Below are 21,071 nucleotides of genomic sequence, written 5' to 3'. Positions count from 1 at the left end.
GAACCTGGAGGTATCTCACGCTGAGCGTGTGCTTATCCCTGAGTCTGAACCCGCCTCAGGTGACACCCAGTGATGTGGGCTCCACTGAACCCTTGGGAATAAACTCCACACATCTGTAAGAGGGGCTTAAGCTTGGGCTCACCTTCAGCCAGGCCCAGCCTAACATCTCTCACATAACCCAGCCGGCCCCGCAGCAGCGCCAGGAGGTTTGCAGAGCTCTGCTGGCACCGCCCTGGCACTTCTGCCCCAGGGCACTGGGATTTGCAGGAGCCTGAGCGTGGGCTCAGACCGTGTGGACTCCTGCCAGCAGCAGAGCCAGAGGCTTCCCCCACACAGCAACAGTAACCAGTGGCACAGAGACAATTAGAACCAGGGTAATTATTTCACCCATATTTACCTTAGCTTAGCGCTGATACGGAGATGATCAGCAGGGACAGGACTCTCCCAGCTTTAAAACACACCTTGAAGGAAAGGAGAGTGGAAGAAACCCAGCAGCTTGGATGTGCAAGGATGGTCCATGAGGCACAGTGACACACTCTGCTGCTGTACCAGCACACAACTTAAAAAGCCTAATCTGAGTATTAATTACCAATTGCCTAACGGATTGCAAGCCTCTTCTGTTTTCAAACTGTTCATAAATTGATTCTAATTTCTTCTGTGGAACAATTAAAAGTGGTTTTGTTATCCTGATGAACTGAACTGCAACCGAAGCTATTGCAAATAAACACAAAAGACAGATGATAAAGCTGGTAATAAGCATATTGCTCCTGTGTCCTGAGCAGCCACCAACACTTCTCAGTGAATATCATCTTTCACAACAACAACAAAGGGTAAGAGCACACGGCTATTTCATGGAGTCATCAAAACAAAATGCACTGAATATTATATTTCATACTAAATACATTACCCTGGCAGTTTGACACTCAACATTTCAATAGATATTGCATCTCTCTAACATTCTGCCTGAATTTCTGCAGATGGACTTTTAAGTATCAATGGAAGATTACTTTACTTGTCACGCTAAAAAGATTTTAAAGAATGGTTGCACACACTTCATTTTTAATTTTTCCTATTTCTTTTTTTTTAAAGGGAAACAGCTCATGAATTCAGAAACGTGGTTCTACTGAAAGGTCAAACCCCTTGTTGTGTTGCAGCCCTTTGTGTGTGGTGCTCTTCCAACAGATCAAATCTCTCGTCTGGTGTGCCCAGCAAAGCACCGGGAGCATTTGCTCATGTTAAACTAAGCCTACCTAAACTGTGCTAGGCCAAGCTGAGATAAAGTAACAGTGTTCCCCAACCTCACCAATCCGTTGTGACATTGGGGATTTTTTTATGTGTATTTTATTTTATTTTATAATTGTGCAGGTTTCTGGAGACATACATGCAAATACACAAGAATCTCAATTTTCAGTAAAAAGCTCCAAACAAGTAAACATTAGGGGAAAAAAACCCAATTGGCTGCCATGATTTCAGAAGACACCTTGAGCACACAGCATCTCTCAGGATCACAAACAAACAAAACTGACAGCAATTTATCAGCCTAAGAAAAACGTGGATTTCGAGGTTCAAATTCCAGAGTCCTGAAAATCAGACATCTGCCAAGATTAAGAGGGACACATATTTAGTGCATGCCAGTCACTACAAAGTTTTGGGCACAAACCAGCCCCCTCACCTGCCAGTGCCTTTGCTGTGGATCACAGTGAGCCCTGACCAGCAGGATGGTCAGGGCTCAGCAGGAGTCTCCTCCTCAAACACTGCATCCAACACCTGCACCACTTTGGCCACTGTGAGCTGCCCCAGCCACTGCTGTCAGATCCAACAGCAATTAAACGTCCTTGTAAGATGCTGCTATTGTAGAATTTTAAATTTTATTTTATTTTTTTCCAAATGAGGGAAGGGGAGGGGGTTTCTTCAGTGAGAGCAAGTTTCATCACTCACATGGCAAATCTGCCAGTAGCAGATCATAGAATGGATTGTTACCTTTCCCTATCCATTTTGTAAAGATATTGCTTTCTTTCCAGACTGCAAGCATCACTTCTAACTGGATTTTGAATTATAATGTGAACTTTACAAAATTATTGGTGCTATTCATATCACTAGTTAGATTCTATGGAACCGTGATATTTTTTGCCCTTCCCCAAACCAGCACCTCTTGGTGTTTTATATAAAACAACCGCAGCCAGCAGAAATCAAACATTTCTACGTAAAGTATTACATTGCAGGGAGTAAACAAGGAATAAAACATTTTTATACTTCTCCCTAAACTTATTTGTTTTTTGAAAGTATTTATGCAGCACAAAGACACGTGTTTAGTGAGAAATATGGCCAGTTCCTCTTCTTTAATTGAAACATTTATGCTTTTTGTTCCCCTAGCAAAAAGCAATGAACAGTAATAATGCAAGATAAATATACAAGAAACTTATAGATATGATTGTAAAACAACATCATCCTAATGTTTCCACTTAATTACCCTGAAATGTATTCTATTTAATATTCATTACTCAAAAGCCAATTTAAAAGAGAATGAGGTGAAGGGACTTATTCAGAAAGACGGACTGTCATTCACTGCAATAGTTATCTAATATACAGAAGTTAATAAAGCAGATTAATCTACAAGTCCCTTTAAGCCATCACTGAGTTTAGAACAACTGCCTCTTTGACCCCTAACCCTCCCGCTGCGCACCAGTAGCAGGTGCCAGCTGCACTGAAATGATGGCTGAGGCATTTTGAGGCGAACTCTTTTCTTACTTTGCTTCTGACCAGCAGCTGACCCTGTAGAAGCGATTGTTTCGTGTGCTGGCCTAAAGGCTACATAAACCAGCAAGGGATAAACAAAAGCATACACACGCACCAGCTGCCTCGCCCGGGGCGCAGCCAGCGCCGACACCTCGCGCGGGGCGCGCGGCCGAGCGCGCGGCCCCCCTTTGTCTGCGCCGTGGGCTCCGCACAACCCCCGTTACTGTGCGGGACTGAAACTTCTCCCCAGCCCCAAAACTGCCTGTGAGAACCGGAGCACAGCTTTGGGTGATTAAGAGGGGATTCCCAATTTGATTTAGCACCCATTATTAAGAGCGTGAAATCTTCGGATGCATCGCTAATGATGATGTATTTTAACATTAAAAGTCTTAAAATTGAATTACTCGATTCACATGATAACAAATCACAATGAGGCTTTAAACAAAGCAGAATTAGAAAAGACACTAAGCTCATTAATTTTTTTGATTTCTTAATTGACAGCACACGTAGTGATAACTATACATTTAGCAATATACTTGAGACTGAGGCGGCTGCCACCTTTATCCATGAACAGTAAGAAGCACATATAAAAGAGAAGTAACCATATTTTTCATTAAGATAACACAGCTTTGACATAGTTATTTTGCTGCTACAAATTACACAACCACAAAAACAATCAGAGTAATGATTAAATGCAGTTATGTACATGGGAGACTACTAGTGCAAATGTTAACATATTTAAATGGGTTCCCTTCATTAAAAAGATTATATATGATATTAAACCATCAATCAAATCGAAACACTAGAGTCTAAACGTATTGTCACTGGTTAAAATAAATGACTTTGAGACTGAATTTTGGCTCACTCAATATGGTGCCTTTTCTGTTGCTTAGCCACCCAAGTCTCTGCTGGCTTGGGCTACAGCTGGTATCTCTCCATCCCTTTCAATTAATAAAGAAAGTTATGGTAGTATTGCATAACATTTTTAAATTGGGCCAAGAGGCTGAAACAGATGTCCCAGGGAAAATCCCTCTCACTGCTGTATCAAACCTTTCAAGCCCTCAGACGACAAAAGCTGAGCACTCTCATCCTGATTCAGCTGAGCCTTTAAACACATTTGATTTTAAGCATAGGAACAATCACACCTGTGGGTTTGATCTGTTCTTCAAATGAAGCATATGCTCACATATATGAGCCAGGGTGCTTAGGTACTCAATATCTTGCACAAGTACCCTCTGTCAGTGCAATTCAGATTTCTGTGTGATGTGCTTATATGCAAGTGCTGCTGCCTGGGCCATGAAAGACATTATGAACACAGCTCTGCTGCAGGTTTTTATTTCCATTACTGTGCATAACTCCATACTAGCTGTATATGGCACTGAGGCTTATCTCAAAACCCAAAATATCACTTATTTTACTATGTAAAAGGGGAAGAATGAAAGGTGCAATCTATAATACTTTTTTATTAGCAATGCCATTTCATTTTTTCATTGCAACAGGCACCTTTACTTTCTGTTCTACACTTGCCAGGCAGTGCTGCTGTACTGCTTCACTTGATGCCTCCCATCACAGGTTGCAGTCCTTGGTCACCGGTGCTCTGCTCCACTGGGCAGCACTGCCAAGTTCCCCCCAGCGCTGTCACACCACACCCCCTCCTCTTGCCCAGCACTTCCCACCCCACCCTGGCTCCCTTTTCCACCACTACCCATGCCCTCAACGTTCTTTTTTCACCCACACACCTTCTCACCTACCCACTGCAACTCTCCTTTCCCAGAGATCCCTCTCCAGCTCTTGTATTCCACCAGATTCTCCTACGGCACTGAATGCTGGCTCTTCCCACGTGCCTGCTGACAGTCCCCTCCTGCAGCACTCCCCAGCCACTGCCCCCTGAAATGCTGAGCCCTTGAAGGGCTCTGCCCAGGCACAGCCTCGTCCTACAGACACACAGCCCCATAACACTGTCCCCTGCTGTGGGCCCACCTGGACATCCCACCTGGACACGGAGCAGACCTGCCAGCAGCTGGCTGGACCACGGGCCAGGAGGTGTGTGCAGATCGAATCCAAACACTGCTGCTGTGTTCAAACTCACCAAAACCCCACCTCACTCTTGTCCACATATTCCTTCTGAAAACGATGTAGAGTAATCATGGGGCACTGGCCTCCCTCAGCTGAGCCCATATCTTAACCCCTGGCCAAGAAAGGCCCAGGAAAGGAAGTGAACACTGGAATGCCATTGAAATTCCATTTCTATTCAACCAACCAACCATTTGTCCCTTCCACAGCCAGCACAGAAGCATTTAAAAAATGTCTGTGCAAGCAAGAGTTCTTTACCTATCATGCCTAAATCTTAAAAACATCTGCTAGAACTACAGGTGAGAGATGCTACAAAACTGATTGATTTTTGGAAAGAACTAACAGGGATGGTACTTTACTATACCAAAATTGAGCTAATGTGCACAGTTCTGCAAGATCAGCATTAACAGAATATAAAGGCAGCATCTTAAGACCAAAAATTACAATTTCATGTATAAAGTGAAGCAGCAGATGCTTCACTTCTCAATCCCAGAATAACAGTAAAGTAGGAGCCTTTTAAATTTATTTATCAAAGTGCTCAGAAGAGAACGTAAGAGAAAGAGCTGAATATAATAAAGTTAATACTCCGTTTTACTCATATATGTCAAATTACTTCACCCGTTAATTCGGTGTAGCTGTGAGACCCCCTCACAAAGTGGCTGCAGATGGAGCTCGGGCTGCGTTGCTCGCCCGGGGGTACGAGCTCAGGGCACAGCCAAACCCGGGCCAAAGCCAGCAGCCACTGCTGAGTTCAGAAGGATGCTCAAACTTGCCCCCGAACATTAAGGAGCTGTTTCGCTTCCGTGTTCTCTTTGGATCTCTCTTTGTACGGTCTCGGGGCAGTCACCCAGCTCTGCTGCTCGAGGCTCGGGCAGGGCTGGGGCACGGACACTCCGGAGCGCGGCTGCGGCGCGGGGCGGGAGCGGGGCGGGGTGATGGAGATGATGATGATAGTGGTGGTGATGATGATGATGATGATGATGATCATGATGATGCCGCCCGGCCGGACCCGCGGGGCAGTGACGCCGGGCAGGCTCTGGAGCAGCGGGACACCCGCACACGCGGCCGAGCCGGGCGGAGGCGGCGGGAGAGCCACGGGAGAGCTCCCCGTGGGAGAGCCACGCTTCCCGTGGCTGCCCCGGAGCCGCCCCTGCCCGGCCCCGCCGCTGTCCCCGCCGGGAGCATCCCCGGCCCGGGCCGCCCCCGCACGGTCCGCGGGGAGCACCCGCAGGGCAGGACCCGAGCGGGGACAGGTCATTACCCAGCTACTGCCGGAGCCCCCCCGGCAACCCGAGACCTGACCAGCAACTCTCTGCGGCAGCAGCGCAGGTACAGACCTCCAAACCGGAGCTCACTTCGCCACCAGGGCCCAGTTTTTCATCGCCGTTAAGTGCCTGTGACCCAGTCCTTAACAGGGTTACGCATTACTGAGCCCAAACAGATGTCCTGAAAACTGAAACCGCTGGTTAGGAAGCAGCAATCTTGTTCATTAGCTTCCACGATAGTCAAATCATCTATAAACCCAGTGTTTAATGGCCAGCCGATGAATAATCAATGTCTCACTTTTCATCTGAGTGTGAAAGTGAGAATAATCTAATTCGCCGTCCCTCCGGTAGCGCGAGGCCCTGGGTTCCGTTTCTATTCAGGGCTGATTTATAACCCAATGGAAACCTGATGTAAACATATGATCAATGAGTCCCATCATTGCTGATAATAACCCCCAACCGGCACACTCCCTCATCTCCAAAGCCATCCCTTTAGGCTATTAGTTTCGTCCAGCTAATCCTCTCCACTATTCCTGCCTGCTGCTTTTACCTTGGCCATCCGTTCAGTCCGGCAGACTCAGAAGTAATTTTATACGCAGTAGAGAGCGGGTGGAATTGATTTTTCGCTCAGTGCTCAGTTCCCATCTGAATAATTATCAATTTTACTGCCTCATAAAGGGAAGAGTCAAAATTTCAAATCAATTCAAAAGAGCTTCTGAGACTACAGAAACTGTGCATGAGAATAAAGGTCAAAGTTGTCAGTGACCTCGGGAGATGATGTCAGATATTAGTACCCTGAGTAGTTGACATCAAAGGCACTCAATATGATATGACTAGTGCTAATGCAAATCATATTTATGCTGACTGCTGGAGACCAGCCATTAATATTTAAAAGAGTATGTGAAAGCCTGCATTCAAAATAAATATAACGTATTCTGCAGAATTTGAAGTTAATAAAGACAGATCACCGCCTAGTCATACGCTGTAAAGTGAAAGATTACTGTGTATTAACAGACAAAGTATTACATCAGGATTGCCCAGAGCCCAGAGCTTGTGCCCTGCCCCTTCCCTTCAACCATGGCACGTGGCAGAGCACGGAGCAATCCGACAGACCCCAGCGCTCACTGCTGCTGCCATGAAACCCCTGCTGGCCATGTGGAACATAAGAACCTGCAATATGACACGGGAATCATCCTATTCTGATAACAACTCTGATAACAAACATCACTAATATTCTCACAATATAGCGCCAGGAATAGATTAGCTACCATTAGTTCCTTTTCACCTTCAGCTAGAACAGGAGGCAAACGCCAGCAGTAACTGATTGCATGCCAAGTTTTTTCCAAGTGACACCTACCTCTTAGGGAAACACGAAGATGACCAGTCATCTGCATTTTGTTAATAACTTCTTCCGTTTCCATCAAAAGCCTCCTGGCCTGTGAAACCCACCTCCTAAAAGAGCATCTCTGCAGCTGCATTGGGAATGCAGAGATTCTTGTAAATGCATGTTTTCAAATAGTTTAATGAGATTTTAAGGGCACAGAGCAAACGTGGGGATCTGTAGCTATGAACATCCTGATCTCCCTCTAATGTACTAGGGCTGGGAAAAACTGGGGGAGCTGGGAAGGGGCTCCTAAACAGTACAGCGGCCACTTCCTTTTCAGATGCATGAGATTTAATTTCTATTGTAAAAAAAAAAAATCCCAGAGTCACCTACTGCAAAATAAAATATTCAAACTTGACAGCACACATTCAATTTACACATTTCATCACCAAAATGTGGTTCAACACCAGAATTTGTTCTTCATCCTCCTAAAATACTTGAGAGACTTTCCTTCCCAATTGTCTATACAAACGTACTGATGATCTCACACACGTCTTTTATGAGCCAAAATGAAACACCAGGTTGTAAGATACTGTACAGCCAAGTACAGATCCTACACTCTTCAGCACGATAAAAAACACCCCCAGTCTTTGGTTGTCATGAGAACGTGGCTGAAGCTACTCAGGGTTGCCTACCAGCACAGGGAGGTTTGTTCTGTCCTGAAATAGCCAGTGCTACCTTGGTGTTCAGTACCACAAAAAAAATCAGGAAAATTCAGAAATGCAATAATACATATGTACTATATGTAATATATAATACATGGGTACATATGAGAGTCTTCTTGTCCTCTTTAGCAAGGTTCCTGAAGAGGTGGTGACAATGTATCTAAACCAGCACAACAGCTGGAGGAGACAATCACATCTGTACAAAAAATGAAAATGAAGTTTTGAAATTGTTTCTATAGAAGAATAACTAATATAATGGCCAGTCTTTGCAAGCGAAGATCCGGGGAAGGTCTTTACACCTTCCAGCCTGCGCATTGGATTTTTTAGGTGAGACACAGTGTGCGCGGAACTGAGCCCACCCTTTAATCCTAAGGTTCATCTGCCGGGGCCAAGCAAGCTTGGACGGTGGCAGTGAGGTCCTTAGGACGTAGGTGGGTTGCCTTTAAGGGCTAACGAGCTCCACCTGCCCGGGAGTGGCCCTGACCGGGAATCGAACCCGGGTCTCTGCGGTGATAGCGCCGCGCCTTTACCACTAGACCACCAGGGGCTCCAAAAGAATAACTAATAATGACATTTTAAAGTACTTGGAGAGCTCAGCATTTACTCTCTTTGGCTAACTGATAAATGGACAAGCCCAGTTTTGACACATAGGCTGAGTAGCTTTGAAGACTGCTTTTACTAAGGAACAGTGGTATTAAACTTCGCTGTTGGGGGATTGGTAATTCCAGAAGCTAAGGATTCTTTAACTCCAGAGACTGTCTTTTATAGATGTCAATACAGTGGTCCCTCTGCGTACTGGGAAGTGCAGGATGAGGGCTAAGATTTTATTAATATTCAGCTTCACATTCAGAAGACTCCAGATCCCTGGAAACTAAAATTCTGATTGGATCTGCCTACTGAGAAGACAAGATTAAACCAAGTAGAGAACTGCTGTCCAGGCTTTTCTCAAGTAGTGTGCCACTGTGCTTCTCTGCCCCAAGGAGCTTACAATCCATGCCAGGCGTCAAACACTGAACAAGGGCCATTAAGGGCAGTAAAAAGGTCATCACAAAACAGACAGTTAGTAATTTTGTTTAAACACTGTAATTCAAGTGGGTTAAAGTACATTAAATACAGTTTAAATACATTAAAAACAGTGGCCCATGGTTCTCATGCAGGCTCCTCTTAAACTTCCTCTGGCAAACAGCAGGGCACCTTCCCCTGCCCAGGGGCTGTTTCCTCTGTCCTGGCACCAAGAGACTCCTTGGGAACCCTGGACATGGACCCTTGTGCTGCCTCCCAGCTCCCATTCTGCCATCCTGGCCAGGGCCACATGTTTGACCACTGTGGGTCCCATCCCAACACCAGCTGATGGAAGCTCCTCACGTACGTGCAGCAGCTTAACTGCTGGGTGCAAGGTCTAGCCCTATCTGATATGCTCTGCAATTCCAAACATCACATCCAAACGAGTGGAGCGTTGAGGACTCCATCCTGTTGCCACTGGCTTCAGCAAGAACTTGCCTAGGCCTTTTATAGTTCACAGTATTTATTTTAGATGGGCCACTGGAGTAAGGGATGTGGGGGTTGCAAAAGGAATTAAACTGTTAAAATGCTCATTCTAAGGGAAAAGGGATTAGAAGGATCCAATTAAATGTACCTTGAATTCTTTAAACTGTGCTAATTTGGAGGCCTGCCAGCCTTGCAGTGTTCATTTAAACACATCCCTCTAGACCCTGAAGTATTTTGATCTGTGTCTGTTTAACTCCTTAAGCTCTGTGCTGACACTATTAACCCTTCACCACTGAAATCCTGACTGTATCTTGCTAAGGGTGTTTTGGAGGAAACACTCAAGGGGCATTTCCAGGTAGAGAAGATACAAGTCCTAAGGCTGATTCAGCAGCCAGAGCTGGGAGTGATCTAACAGCTCACAGAAATGAGCTGGAGCATCTCACCTCTGTCTCCACGGGACTGCTGAGCTTCCGAGGGCTGAACCCAACAGGGCAGGAGGGCAAGACATTGCTGGAGCAAAGCTGAGCTCAAAGCTGTCCATCTTGCCAAAGCAAAGGCAGCACTACCATGTTCTTAACCAAAATAGTCCTGCATGTAAACTAGAAATGCAATTCATGGTGGAATTGAATCACCATCAATAACAACGAGAGAGAGATTTGAAAATACATATTTCATAGGAGGGCTCTGCTGTATTTCCTAACCAGTGCTTAACTCTATTTCTTTTTAAATTGAATAATACAAAGTAAATCACTATCATCAGTTTACAAAACAGCAGTAGTTCTAAACATGCTGATACTGTACAAGTAGGTATTTTACATTCGACAGTAAGTGATTTTAGCAGGACAGCAGACAGGTCCACACTATCATTTGCTCATGAGAATCTGATATGAGTGTTAAGAGCTACTTAAATTTGCCCATAACTATATATCAAATATGCTTCCCTATGCTCATTTTTCCTTTTGATTGCAGACAGGGAGTGTCAAGCAAACTCCCTTGAATGACTCTTCTGGGCACGTGGAACCCTGTGCTGGGCTGAATAGTGTTCTCACTAAATCTTAGTGAGACAAGCCAACTAAATAAATAGAACAAACAGGAGCAATGAGGAGCTACCAGTTCTAGGCTATGGACAGATAAATGGGTGAGAAGACAGAATAAAGATAGAATTATAAAAGAAACTGAGATAAAAGCATGGGATAATCAGGAAAAATGCAGTCAAACCGTGTTTCTCATTTCTGGTCGACTCAGCTCCATCACCTGTGAACTAATAATTTACAGAAACACCACAGCCAGCTCTGTGTGTGCCAGCATGGGCCCAGCAACAGTTCAGCAGCTTTGTCAAGCAAAACTGAGCTCTCTGGACCTCCCTGATGGCGAGGTGGGGCTGGTGACGGGCAGAGGACATGAATGATGACTCTGGCACCAGCTCTTGGGGTTTCTCCTTTGCCAGTGTGCACTCATTTCATGTTTGGGGACTAACCTTACATGCACTTCTTTGTTATCTGTGTGGTTTTGCCTGATCTATGCAATTCCAATCAGCCATTAGCTCAAGTAGCTGCAAGTTGAGCATGTATGTTAGAGCGGGTCAGGTTATTTTAGAAAAGCCAACAAAAGCCCCAGAAGACTGGAGGATGGCTTTTGGTCTCAGCAATATGACAACAGCAAGATGAAGGGGAATTGCTTTTCAACAGTTCAACAGCATTGCTGAATCTGTGCAAATTAAAAGATTTTGTTTTGTTTTTCACATAAAGGCAAGGAGAGGGAGTTAAATGGTATTTTCCATGTCCATCAACTGCTTATAGTTCAATACCGGCATTCTTTGCCTTTGAGACTAAACCTGGAAAGTAAATGGATTTAGCAATTTAACATCTAAATTAGGCAGCAAGACAGGCAAAATGTTTTACTTTTTCCTCAATGAATAGCACACTATACTATTAATCATATGAGAATTAGAAAAGCTTTGCAGAGATTAGTGACAACATGCCAGGCAGACTGCCTTAAAAGGCTCTGATCCACTGAGTCAGCTGTGAAAAAGCCAGGTAAACACTTTAGAAGGGAACTATTGGAGTGTTTATCCTCCCAATAAAAGCTCAGATGAGGGCTTCCATTACAGCTGATTTACAGCAAGGTGCCTCAGAAGGAATACATATTCCTTCACAGTGCTTATAAAGTGGGGAATCAGGCAAGGTATTTACTCAGCAGCAGAATGAACACTCCTCAGAAAAAAGGATTTGGGGACTGTTTGTCCTGCAGCTGACAACAATGAGAGTCTCAAAGGTTTCACATACGTAAAGAGAATAGAGGAAAAAAAGTCATACACTGTTTTCTGTGAAAGAGAAGTGGTCTCCTGGTATTTAATTTTTAAAATAAAAAGACAGCTATTTAATTTTTATAAACATTTCTAAAAATGACTTCTATGTTCTAATCAGTTTAAAACACAATTTCCCCTCAGATGGCTTATAGCCCTGAGCCCTACTATTCTGAGATGTTCTTGTGGCACTGATACAATTCAGTGAAAAAGGCAATGCTTGGATCTACTTACCCATTTTCCAAAGGCAGAAGGATGTATGTGACTAAATAACACACAGGAAATAAATTTATATTTCACTGTCTGACAATAGGTAATGTCAAAAATACCAACATTTAAAAAGGTATAAAAGGTAGGCAACTAACTCTTGAGATGATTAAAAACAAGTAAATTAACATTAAGAGCCAAAGAGTAATTCTTCTGGATATGTCATTATAGGAGTATGGAAAATAAAGTTTCTTTAATGTAAATGAGGAACTTAATGGCAGGCTTGAATATCAATTCTTGATACATGCAGTATTAACAAACATGATATAAAGGAAAAATAATCACTTTATCACTCCAAGATGGAAAGGGAAAAAAAGCAGCATTTTTCAGATGGCTGATCATGGGAAGTTAAGATAGAATCATAGAATCACAGAATGTTAAGGGTTGGAAGCAACCTTAAAGACCACCCAGTTCCAAACCCCCTGCCATGGGCAGGGACACTTCTCACGAGCCCAGGTTGCTCAAGGCCTTGCCCAACCTGGCCCTGAACACGGCCAGGGTTGGGGCATCCACAGCCTCCCCACCCTCACAGTAAAGAATTTCTGTCTAATATCTAATCTAAATTTCCCCTCTTTCTATTTGTACCCATTTCTCCTTGTCCTGTCCCTACAGTTCCTGACAAAGTGTCCCTCTCCTGCTTTCCTGGAGCCCCTTCAGACACTGGAAGCTGCTGTGAGGTCCCCACACAACCTTCTCTTCCCCAGGCTGAACAGCCCCAACTTTCTCAGCCTGTCTTTGTAGGGGAGGTGCTCCAGGCTCCTTATCAACCTTGTGGCCTCCTCTGGCCTTGCTCCAACAGTTCCATGGTCCTCTTGTGTTGGGAACACCAGAACTGTGCCCAGCACTCCAGGGGAGGTCTCAGGAGAGCAGGATGGAGGGGGAGCATCCCCTCCTTCGACCTGCTGGCCACGCTCCTTTGGATGCAGCCCAGCATTCTGTTGGCTTTCTGGGCTACCAGGGCTCACTGCCAGCTCATGGTGAGCTTTTCTTCAACTATCAAGTACTGCTCTGAATTGTGTGAGAGACCTTCCCAAAGATGAGGGGCTGCATAGGCAGTTTGGACAGAAGAAGCAAATACAAGTGAAAAATACCCATAGGATCCTAAAGATGGAGGCAGAAACCAAATGGGACCATCCTCCATTCAACCTCCTGTCAAAACCCTGTCAAAAACAGGGTCTGCACCAGACAGGTTCCTCAGGACCTTGTCCAGTATTTAGAAATATCTCCAAGGATGACATTCCACCCTCTGTTTATTTGTATTTATTTTAGGTGCATTAAGGACATGGAGATGAACTGAAGAAGAGCACTGGCTAAACAAATCTATGGCTTATGAAATATGAAAAAAAGTAAGCTGTTAACATTTTTGTTGATGCTTTTCTCAGCAGAATATTAGGAATTCTACAGAATACAAGTTACCTAAGACATTCCTAAAAAATTTAGTAATTCTCCATGATTAAACTCCAAGATACCTAAACCACAAAAGTTTGAAGCTAAAGCTGGAAAGACATACTTTTCATACCCCTCCTACCTTTTTGAGAGGGGAGAATAAATAGAACACCTGAAAGCTAAAACTTATTTAGCCTTTACATTTTCTTCTCTCTCTTTTACATTAGTTCAGTTTGAGTTTCATAAGAGATGGGTAAATTAAACTTGGTATGCTAGTGAGTTATAAAAATGAACATAACCAGTCTCTCAAGTGGAAGAGATGTGGAGGATAACAGAGCTCAGGGTCAGCTGAGCTGGCAGCTGTCGGCCAAGCCAAGGCTCAGTGTGCAATATATCCACCTGCAGCCCAGCAACAGGCGGGTCCCAGCAGGACCAGCCCGCGGGCAGAACGGTGTCAAAGCACCCAAAATATCTGGGACAGGATGGGTTTTGGTGTTACATAACAGAATGACCTGAATACTTGTTCAGCACTGCCCATCTCCTCTCAGAGGGCTCCCACAAACTGCTGAATGTGTTGGCACAGGAGTGCTCCGAGAGCCTCATTGCCTTCCTGCACTCCTGGGGGTTTGACTGGCCCTGGGCAGTGATGAGCAACACCAGCTATTACACAAGAACATCTACACACACTAATGTTCTACATTCCTATTTTTCTCCCCCTAATAACTGCCTAACCGATAAATACGACTCAAAGTTTTGAGCAGCTTCCCAGTCAAAAACTGTGCATGGTATTCCAGGGTCACCAGAATGAATTATTTTTATTTCCCACAAATGCTGTTTCCTTCTCCATGTTCCAAATTGCTTTAGACTGTCACCTCCCTGCCCAAACCCCAAATGTTTGGACGGTCATCTGGTTCAAAAGCATAAAATTAAACAGTGTAAGTGAATTAAATGAATTGCAATCAGACCTGCTGTATTTGTATCTTACTCCAGGTATCCTTCCCCGGCTCTGATTCTCTTCTAAAGCATATTCAGGAAGTACTGAGTAACAAGTTTCTTTTTTCCACAGGCAGATACCTTTACATTCCTCAAATCACATCACAGCTGTGCAGAACAAGTGTTATTTATACAACAGCCATGCCGATCAAATAAAAACAAAACCCCACAGATACTTGTACACACATTAATATTTTACTTCTGAATAACAAATGCATGAATTTTCAGTACAATTCTAGTGGAGGCACATTATTAATTTTAACAATTCAGGCTTGTAAGAAAAGAATATTTAAAAACACTATCTGTAAAAATCTACAGGTTTAAAACAGGTTTGGCTACAGTAACCAAAACAGTCACATCCTTTAAATGTTCAAAAGCCAGCATCTTCCACTGTCCCTTGATATTAATTTTTTTAAGGTACAAATGAATGTGCTGCTTTGAAAATCTGAGATATCTAAATACATGAATTCTTCCTTTAGCCAAGTCTAAGTAATTCTTACCTTCTGCAGTGAGTCCTCCAGATATTGAGGTCAGAATAAGATGTGAGGTTCTAAACTGGTAATGAAACTCATATGATCTTGGGTCAGACACTCCAAAAGTGGATAATAAGACTGGTTTAGTTTTTGATATTGCTGAAAAAAAGAGTACACATTCACAGAAAATGAAGATATTACCACTGACTAATGTTAACAACATTAACAGATGACAGAAGAATGATCTTAGAGATTTTATGATACGATAAAATTAGTTAATGAATCAGAATATTTATAGAGCTAAAATATTTTTCTGTCTTCAGTAGATTTTAACTCTTCTAATTTACCATTGGATGTAACTTGCTGTTGGTCTAAAATATGCTCAGGATAGTCCAAAAATGGTACAGGGCTTCACCATTCAACATGCTGTTAGTGTGGGAGGAGCAGGATAATGTTTTGCCCAGGACTCCAGGCATATCTGACCCTCTGCAGGAAATCTCACTAAGATATATCACGGATTTCCCCAAACCATCTCAGACACAGACATTTTTTGCTGCTTCTGTGAGCTCCTGTAACAGCACAGGCAAAGACACCTGCTTGAACACATCAGCACAGTCCAACCAGTGTCTTCCTCTTAAGGACTCTGGTTTAGGGAATTAAGTGTTGGATAGCTGGGAATGTGCAATTAGGCCAATACACCAACCTTAATTCAGAGCAACTTCTCACTTCCATGGACTTTCTTTATGTGGCAAAAATAAATCTGGGTATTAACGATTTTTAACTATCCCAGATTTGTGCCTTCCTGCAAGGCAGTGACAGCTCTGAACTAAAGTATCGTGAAGAAAAAGGCCCAGTTCAAATTCAGGCTGAAAATAATCAAGATCTGTTGTCTTCCCATGAAGAAGTGGGAATATGGTGTACTTTAATTTTAAACTTTTCCATTTTATGGGGAGTACACAGTGACAATTTGCAGATTGAAACTAATTACAGAGTAGCTGGATAAACGAGGATGCTTTACAGTGCACGCAGACAATGAAACGGGTTTGCAAGTATAGAAAGGAAAATAAAATTGCATTTCTCTCTTTTACAAGCCTAGTTAGAGTTCTGGAAAAGCTCCCATTTCACAAGGCACTTCAGTCATACCTGTGTTTCAGATGTCACTATGTAAATAAATTCAAGTAATTGAACTGAAAACTCTGTTTGAGCCGTTCTGCATCCCCCTCTCTCATTATACCAATACAAAGCCTGTGGTGGTGTTACTTCACGTTTCACATAAAGACTCCCAAGATGAGTAATTGCTTGCTAGCAGGTCACTGTGGGATACTGAAAGCAGCATTTTGACAAAGGCCTGAAGTGCATTGTCAAAGTGGTTGTCCCCGTACAACTTGAAGATGCCGAAGCTGACATAATTTCCACACAAGGCAGACTTCAGTGCAGAGTAACAGATGGAAATACACTTGAGTTTCAATGGATAAACCTGATCTTTTGACAAAGTCCCAAGAGAGAGGATCTGATTAGCTGTTTTCATAAAAAGAAAGAAAGAAAGAAACTTAAATAAGCAACTGCAAATCTAAAATATTTTGACAGCACTATCTAAAATTATTTTTGTCTTTATTTTCATTACTATTTGGAAGAAAAATTGTTTCTGCATTTGATGTAAAAGATCTGTTAAGTAAGCATGATTAGAGCTTAAAAGCCACTAAGCAATTAGTATGCAAAATTTAAAATACAAGCTCTGGAATTCCCATTATTGATGTACAGCCACACCATGACTGAGTCTATGAGCATGAATTCTTTAATCTGAACAGAGTTGCAACACATGGTTTTATAGTTTCTCAAGCTGCAGCAAAGCCTGGTTTTGATCCATTACCATAACGCTCTCTTGGGATGCTTGCTGATGTATACACACAATAAATATATTCCTCAGAAAACAAATACGTCCATTACAAAAACCTCTATTTTACCAGTCACAGATGGGAACAACTTTTTAATTCAGCTTCATGTTTATAATGTAAAAATAACAGTTACTGGTAAATATTTGTTGTTGCTGTGACTTTGGATCCACCGTGCAGCAGCTCCCACTGCAACCCCCTGTACAAATCTCCACGTTCACAAGGTCTCATTACCAAGCTTTCTAAGTATCTTTATCACAATTTAATGCTCATCTTCACAGCACCCCAGAGTGATTTTGTCTTCATGACAGTTTTTTTTTTTTTTTTGGAACCTGAAGCAATTAACGAAAGTGAGCAAAATGAGTGGCACGAGCACAGCAAAGCCGAAGCGCCTGTCCTGCCACGAAGCAGCCTGACTAGGCTGACCCCATCTCATGCTGACCTTGCCAGGTCTTTGCTTTGTTGCTACTCATCATTCTTGGTAATTTTAACCAGTGGAAAATAACACTTTTAAAAAAAACTTCCTATAAACAACAGCACAACAAACAGGACGCTTGGCTTGTCTGCTCTCGGTGTGGCATCGCCTCGTCCTGGCTCTGATCTCAACCTGGAGCAAGGAGAAGTGAGAAAAGTGGGCATTACCTGTTCACAATCCAAATATTGCCAGCTGGGAAAGGGAGTTATGGTGGTGCAGTTTTGATCTGAGGCAATTAAAAAAATGCCCTACAACCTTGCCTGAGATGACACAGATTAGTATCATTTAGTATGTATTGAAGCCTAATATTAAACTGGGTCAGTCTCTACTCAGCTCTCCTTTCTAGCCATGCAAATTTCCACTTGCACATCATCTACCTGTTCTTTAATTCTATTGGTTATCAGTAATGATGAATTTACATCACATAATCAGAAAAACAAGGGGAAAAAAATCTTGTTTCTAAGCACCCATTTGGTGTCATTTGATGCAAGGATGGAAAGACATAGGTTACTGTTTAAAACATTCATGTTTTTCACCACTTCTAGCAAGTACAAGGTAATTTATCTATCAGGTGGTAAAGGAAAAATAGATTAACAAAAAAAGACTGGGAGTGTGATCAGGGATTGCATAGAGGAAGAAACCAGGGTCTGTAAGAAGCCAGAATGGTGAATTAGAATTATGGAAGGAAAAAGAAAAGCAAACATTTAGCTAGGAAAGGTGGTCGCTTAAAATCAAAATCAAGCCTTCTTAATAAAACAACAAAAAATTTATTAATGAGAATATAGAGTAGTTTTGACAACTGTAAATGCTCATGTGAGCACCCCTCTTACTCAAGTGCTGCATTCTCAAAGACAGTGTAACTGGGGAAGAGATACCATTCCAGTGACTGCTGCTGCACAGTAATTAGCTCCAAATGGTACTAAATCTCTATTATACTAAACAGGATTGGTATCCAAAATCTCTTTTAAATGTAAAACATAGCAGAAAAATAAGAAAGCCTTCTAGTGTTCCTGGATATTAATTTAATACTTTACGTTACTGAGGAATTACACTTCCAAAAAATTAAAGTCCATTTAGCTTTGTACAGTGTGCTATTTTAATATAATGAAATATAAAATTCTGTTGTGTGAGATCAAGTGGGAAGGCACACACTGTTTTTGGAAACCACTGTTGAATGGTACAATTCTCAGGGCACAAACGGGACAGAAAGGAAAGAGTGCTGTAAACTAACCTGAGCTGGTCTTCATTATTAAATTCACTGCTGCAAATCTCGACTTCATCAACACAAACACACACCTGGCTTCAGAAATGAGCAAAGTTCTGGATCCAAGAGAGGAACAGCCTTGGGTTTGGAGCTGAGCTGTCCAAGCATGACATCTCACAGTCCCAGGTCATTCAAGGACCTGGTGTAATAAGCAACAATAGATGGCAAGAGCTTACTAGTGTGTCAAGAAGGCAGTTATGTGCTTAACATGGAAATTAACTGGAATTCAAAGTGAAAAATGGATAATGAGAAGTTGGAAAAAACTGGAGTCCCTCAGCCTGGGAACATGAATTCTAGCAGGTATCCCCTAGTGCTCGTGTTCCATCATTTTTATTACTTCACCAAAACCTCACCCAGTGATCAAAACCCACTGGTGAGCACAAAGGACTGTCCTTCCCCAGTGAAACACTGAGCAGAATTTGGGTCTAGTGTGACATTAAAAGCTGCTTTTTACAAGTGGACAGAATACACAGAGAACTGTTCTGTGTTCATGGACTCATTTTAAAAGGACCTGAGAGTGGGAACTGCTGATTTCAAATGAGCAGCAGAGGTGAAAGACCGGGCGGTGCCAGGTCCCAGAGTGATGTGGAGGGTGCAGGGCTCCAACACAGCAGTGGTTTAGCATCAGTTATTGAAAAAAAATATGAAGTGCCATGCCTGACTAGATAAAAAAAGAATGATCTGCTTGCAACATTTAGCAGGAGCTTCAGGGGAATATTTTTACACACTATGGATACTACTGAACATAAACTAATTTACTGAGGTACCTGGAATCAGGTCAAGAACAACTCCTCAGCTACTGAGGATATGCTTACATTTATAATCCCTGTAGTGGAAGACCAAAATACAATTTTATAAATTGTATCCTATTGTTAAAAGAAACAATTTAAAGAAATTAAATCAACATAAAAGTGACATTTGACATGTTGGATTTAAAAATTGTGTTTGAAATTCATAGCTCCTGTCAAAACAAAAACTCTATAGAGACTAATCAGTGAAGTTCCAGTGTTTCTACTGAGTGAAAAATCGAATGAAAAAATCCAACTTGCACCAATTTCTTCTTAATGTGGGAGAAATTGCATTGCACCATCTTAAAATATACTGACTTTCAAAATTCTCAATAATTTCCTTTAATTCAACTTTTTGCCCTGCATTTGAGAGCAATGTCACAAAAATCGTGTACTCTGAGCCTCAGTGTTGACACAAAATTCTGACAGGAATAAGAAAAGGATTTTTAAAGATCTTGCTGAAACTGCTGGAGAGGAAACAGAGCCTTGAATTTGGCTGCAAATTTTAATGAGTTAATTACTGAAAGACTCCTTAGTGCAACCAAAGGAGCTGGCAAAGAACAAGTGTGTGTGTGTGCAGAGGGAAGTACTGAGCCAGCCAACCCCAGGCTGGGCTGCTCTGCCCGCAGAGAACACCCCCAGGGCTCAGCACCCCAGGGCTCAGCACCCCAGGGCCCTCCCAGCTCCTCCTCTCACTCCCCCCAGCCACGGGAGCACGTCAGGACACACAGCTTTCCTTTCAGCTCTCCTCCTTAATTGCTTTTACAGGAGAAGCTATAATCCAAAATGATTTCCTTATGGCTGAGTTTCATTTCAGCAGGGCTTGTTCCAGACTCCAGACCAATAAGCGCTTTGGATAATAATACAACTAAATCATATTTTAACATGTGTGAATTAGATGAAGATATAAAAAGACTTTGGTGAGATTAAACAAAGGGTTGTGAGAATGTATCACGTTTATAGAGAAAAGTGTTTTTTGCCTTTTCCCCTTTCCTGTTTTTATTATTCACCACTGCCCATAAAGATGGTTGAACACACACCTTCTGGGCATTTGGAATGCTGGGCAGTGCAAGGAAGGGGCCAGACAAAACAGGAAAATGTGAATCATAAAGAGGAGAGCTTCAAGAAATGATTTTTTGTTTTTAAAGCTTCCACAACAACAAAATGTGCATAAAACCTCTCAAATCAGCCCAATGAGCCTGCCCAAGGTATATTTGTCAGAAGAAACTGATTCCAAAACATGAGTCCGTAATGAAGTGCAATATATTCTGGAACCACTGTCACAGGAGAGAGGAGGGCAGACCAACACAGCTGAGAGCACTGAGCAATCCACTGCCAAGCTCAGCTGCTGCTGAGAAATACCTGTTAGACAGCAAGAATCAGTTTAACCAAAATTTTGAAGAAGACCCGTTATCTTATGAAGTTGGCACTGAATGGATTACCGCACTAAGTTTTGAAATACATGTTCTGGAAGCAATTTAAAGCTCATTAGAAATAATTGTGTCTGGCTACTGGAAAATGTGGTAAAATTTAATCCACATCCAAATGCTACCTGGGCTGTGAGCACAGGAAATTGTTTTGTGCTACTGTGGCTAACCTCATCGCTGACCCTGAGCA

General features: G+C 42.6%; 1 protein-coding gene across 1 annotated transcript; it reads right to left on the bottom strand.

The window, feature by feature from the left end:
• Nucleotides 1-7,045: 7,045 nt before the first annotated feature.
• RANBP17 (RAN binding protein 17) lies at nucleotides 7,046-18,742 on the bottom strand. Its single transcript, XM_050312489.1, is given in 7 exon segments — nucleotides 7,046-7,056; nucleotides 8,226-8,275; nucleotides 8,277-8,319; nucleotides 15,063-15,098; nucleotides 15,101-15,194; nucleotides 16,339-16,553; nucleotides 18,634-18,742. Coding segments are annotated over 7 exon segments (498 nt in total). The 5' UTR covers nucleotides 18,683-18,742.
• Nucleotides 18,743-21,071: the final 2,329 nt, after the last annotated feature.

The sequence above is a fragment of the Myiozetetes cayanensis genome, unplaced genomic scaffold (assembly GCF_022539395.1).
Source record: "Myiozetetes cayanensis isolate MyiCay16 unplaced genomic scaffold, myiCay2020 scf17, whole genome shotgun sequence".
NCBI lineage: Eukaryota > Metazoa > Chordata > Aves > Passeriformes > Tyrannidae > Myiozetetes > Myiozetetes cayanensis.
Note: the sequence above shows the minus strand (reverse complement) of the source record. Positions and strands in the feature narration are given on the sequence as shown.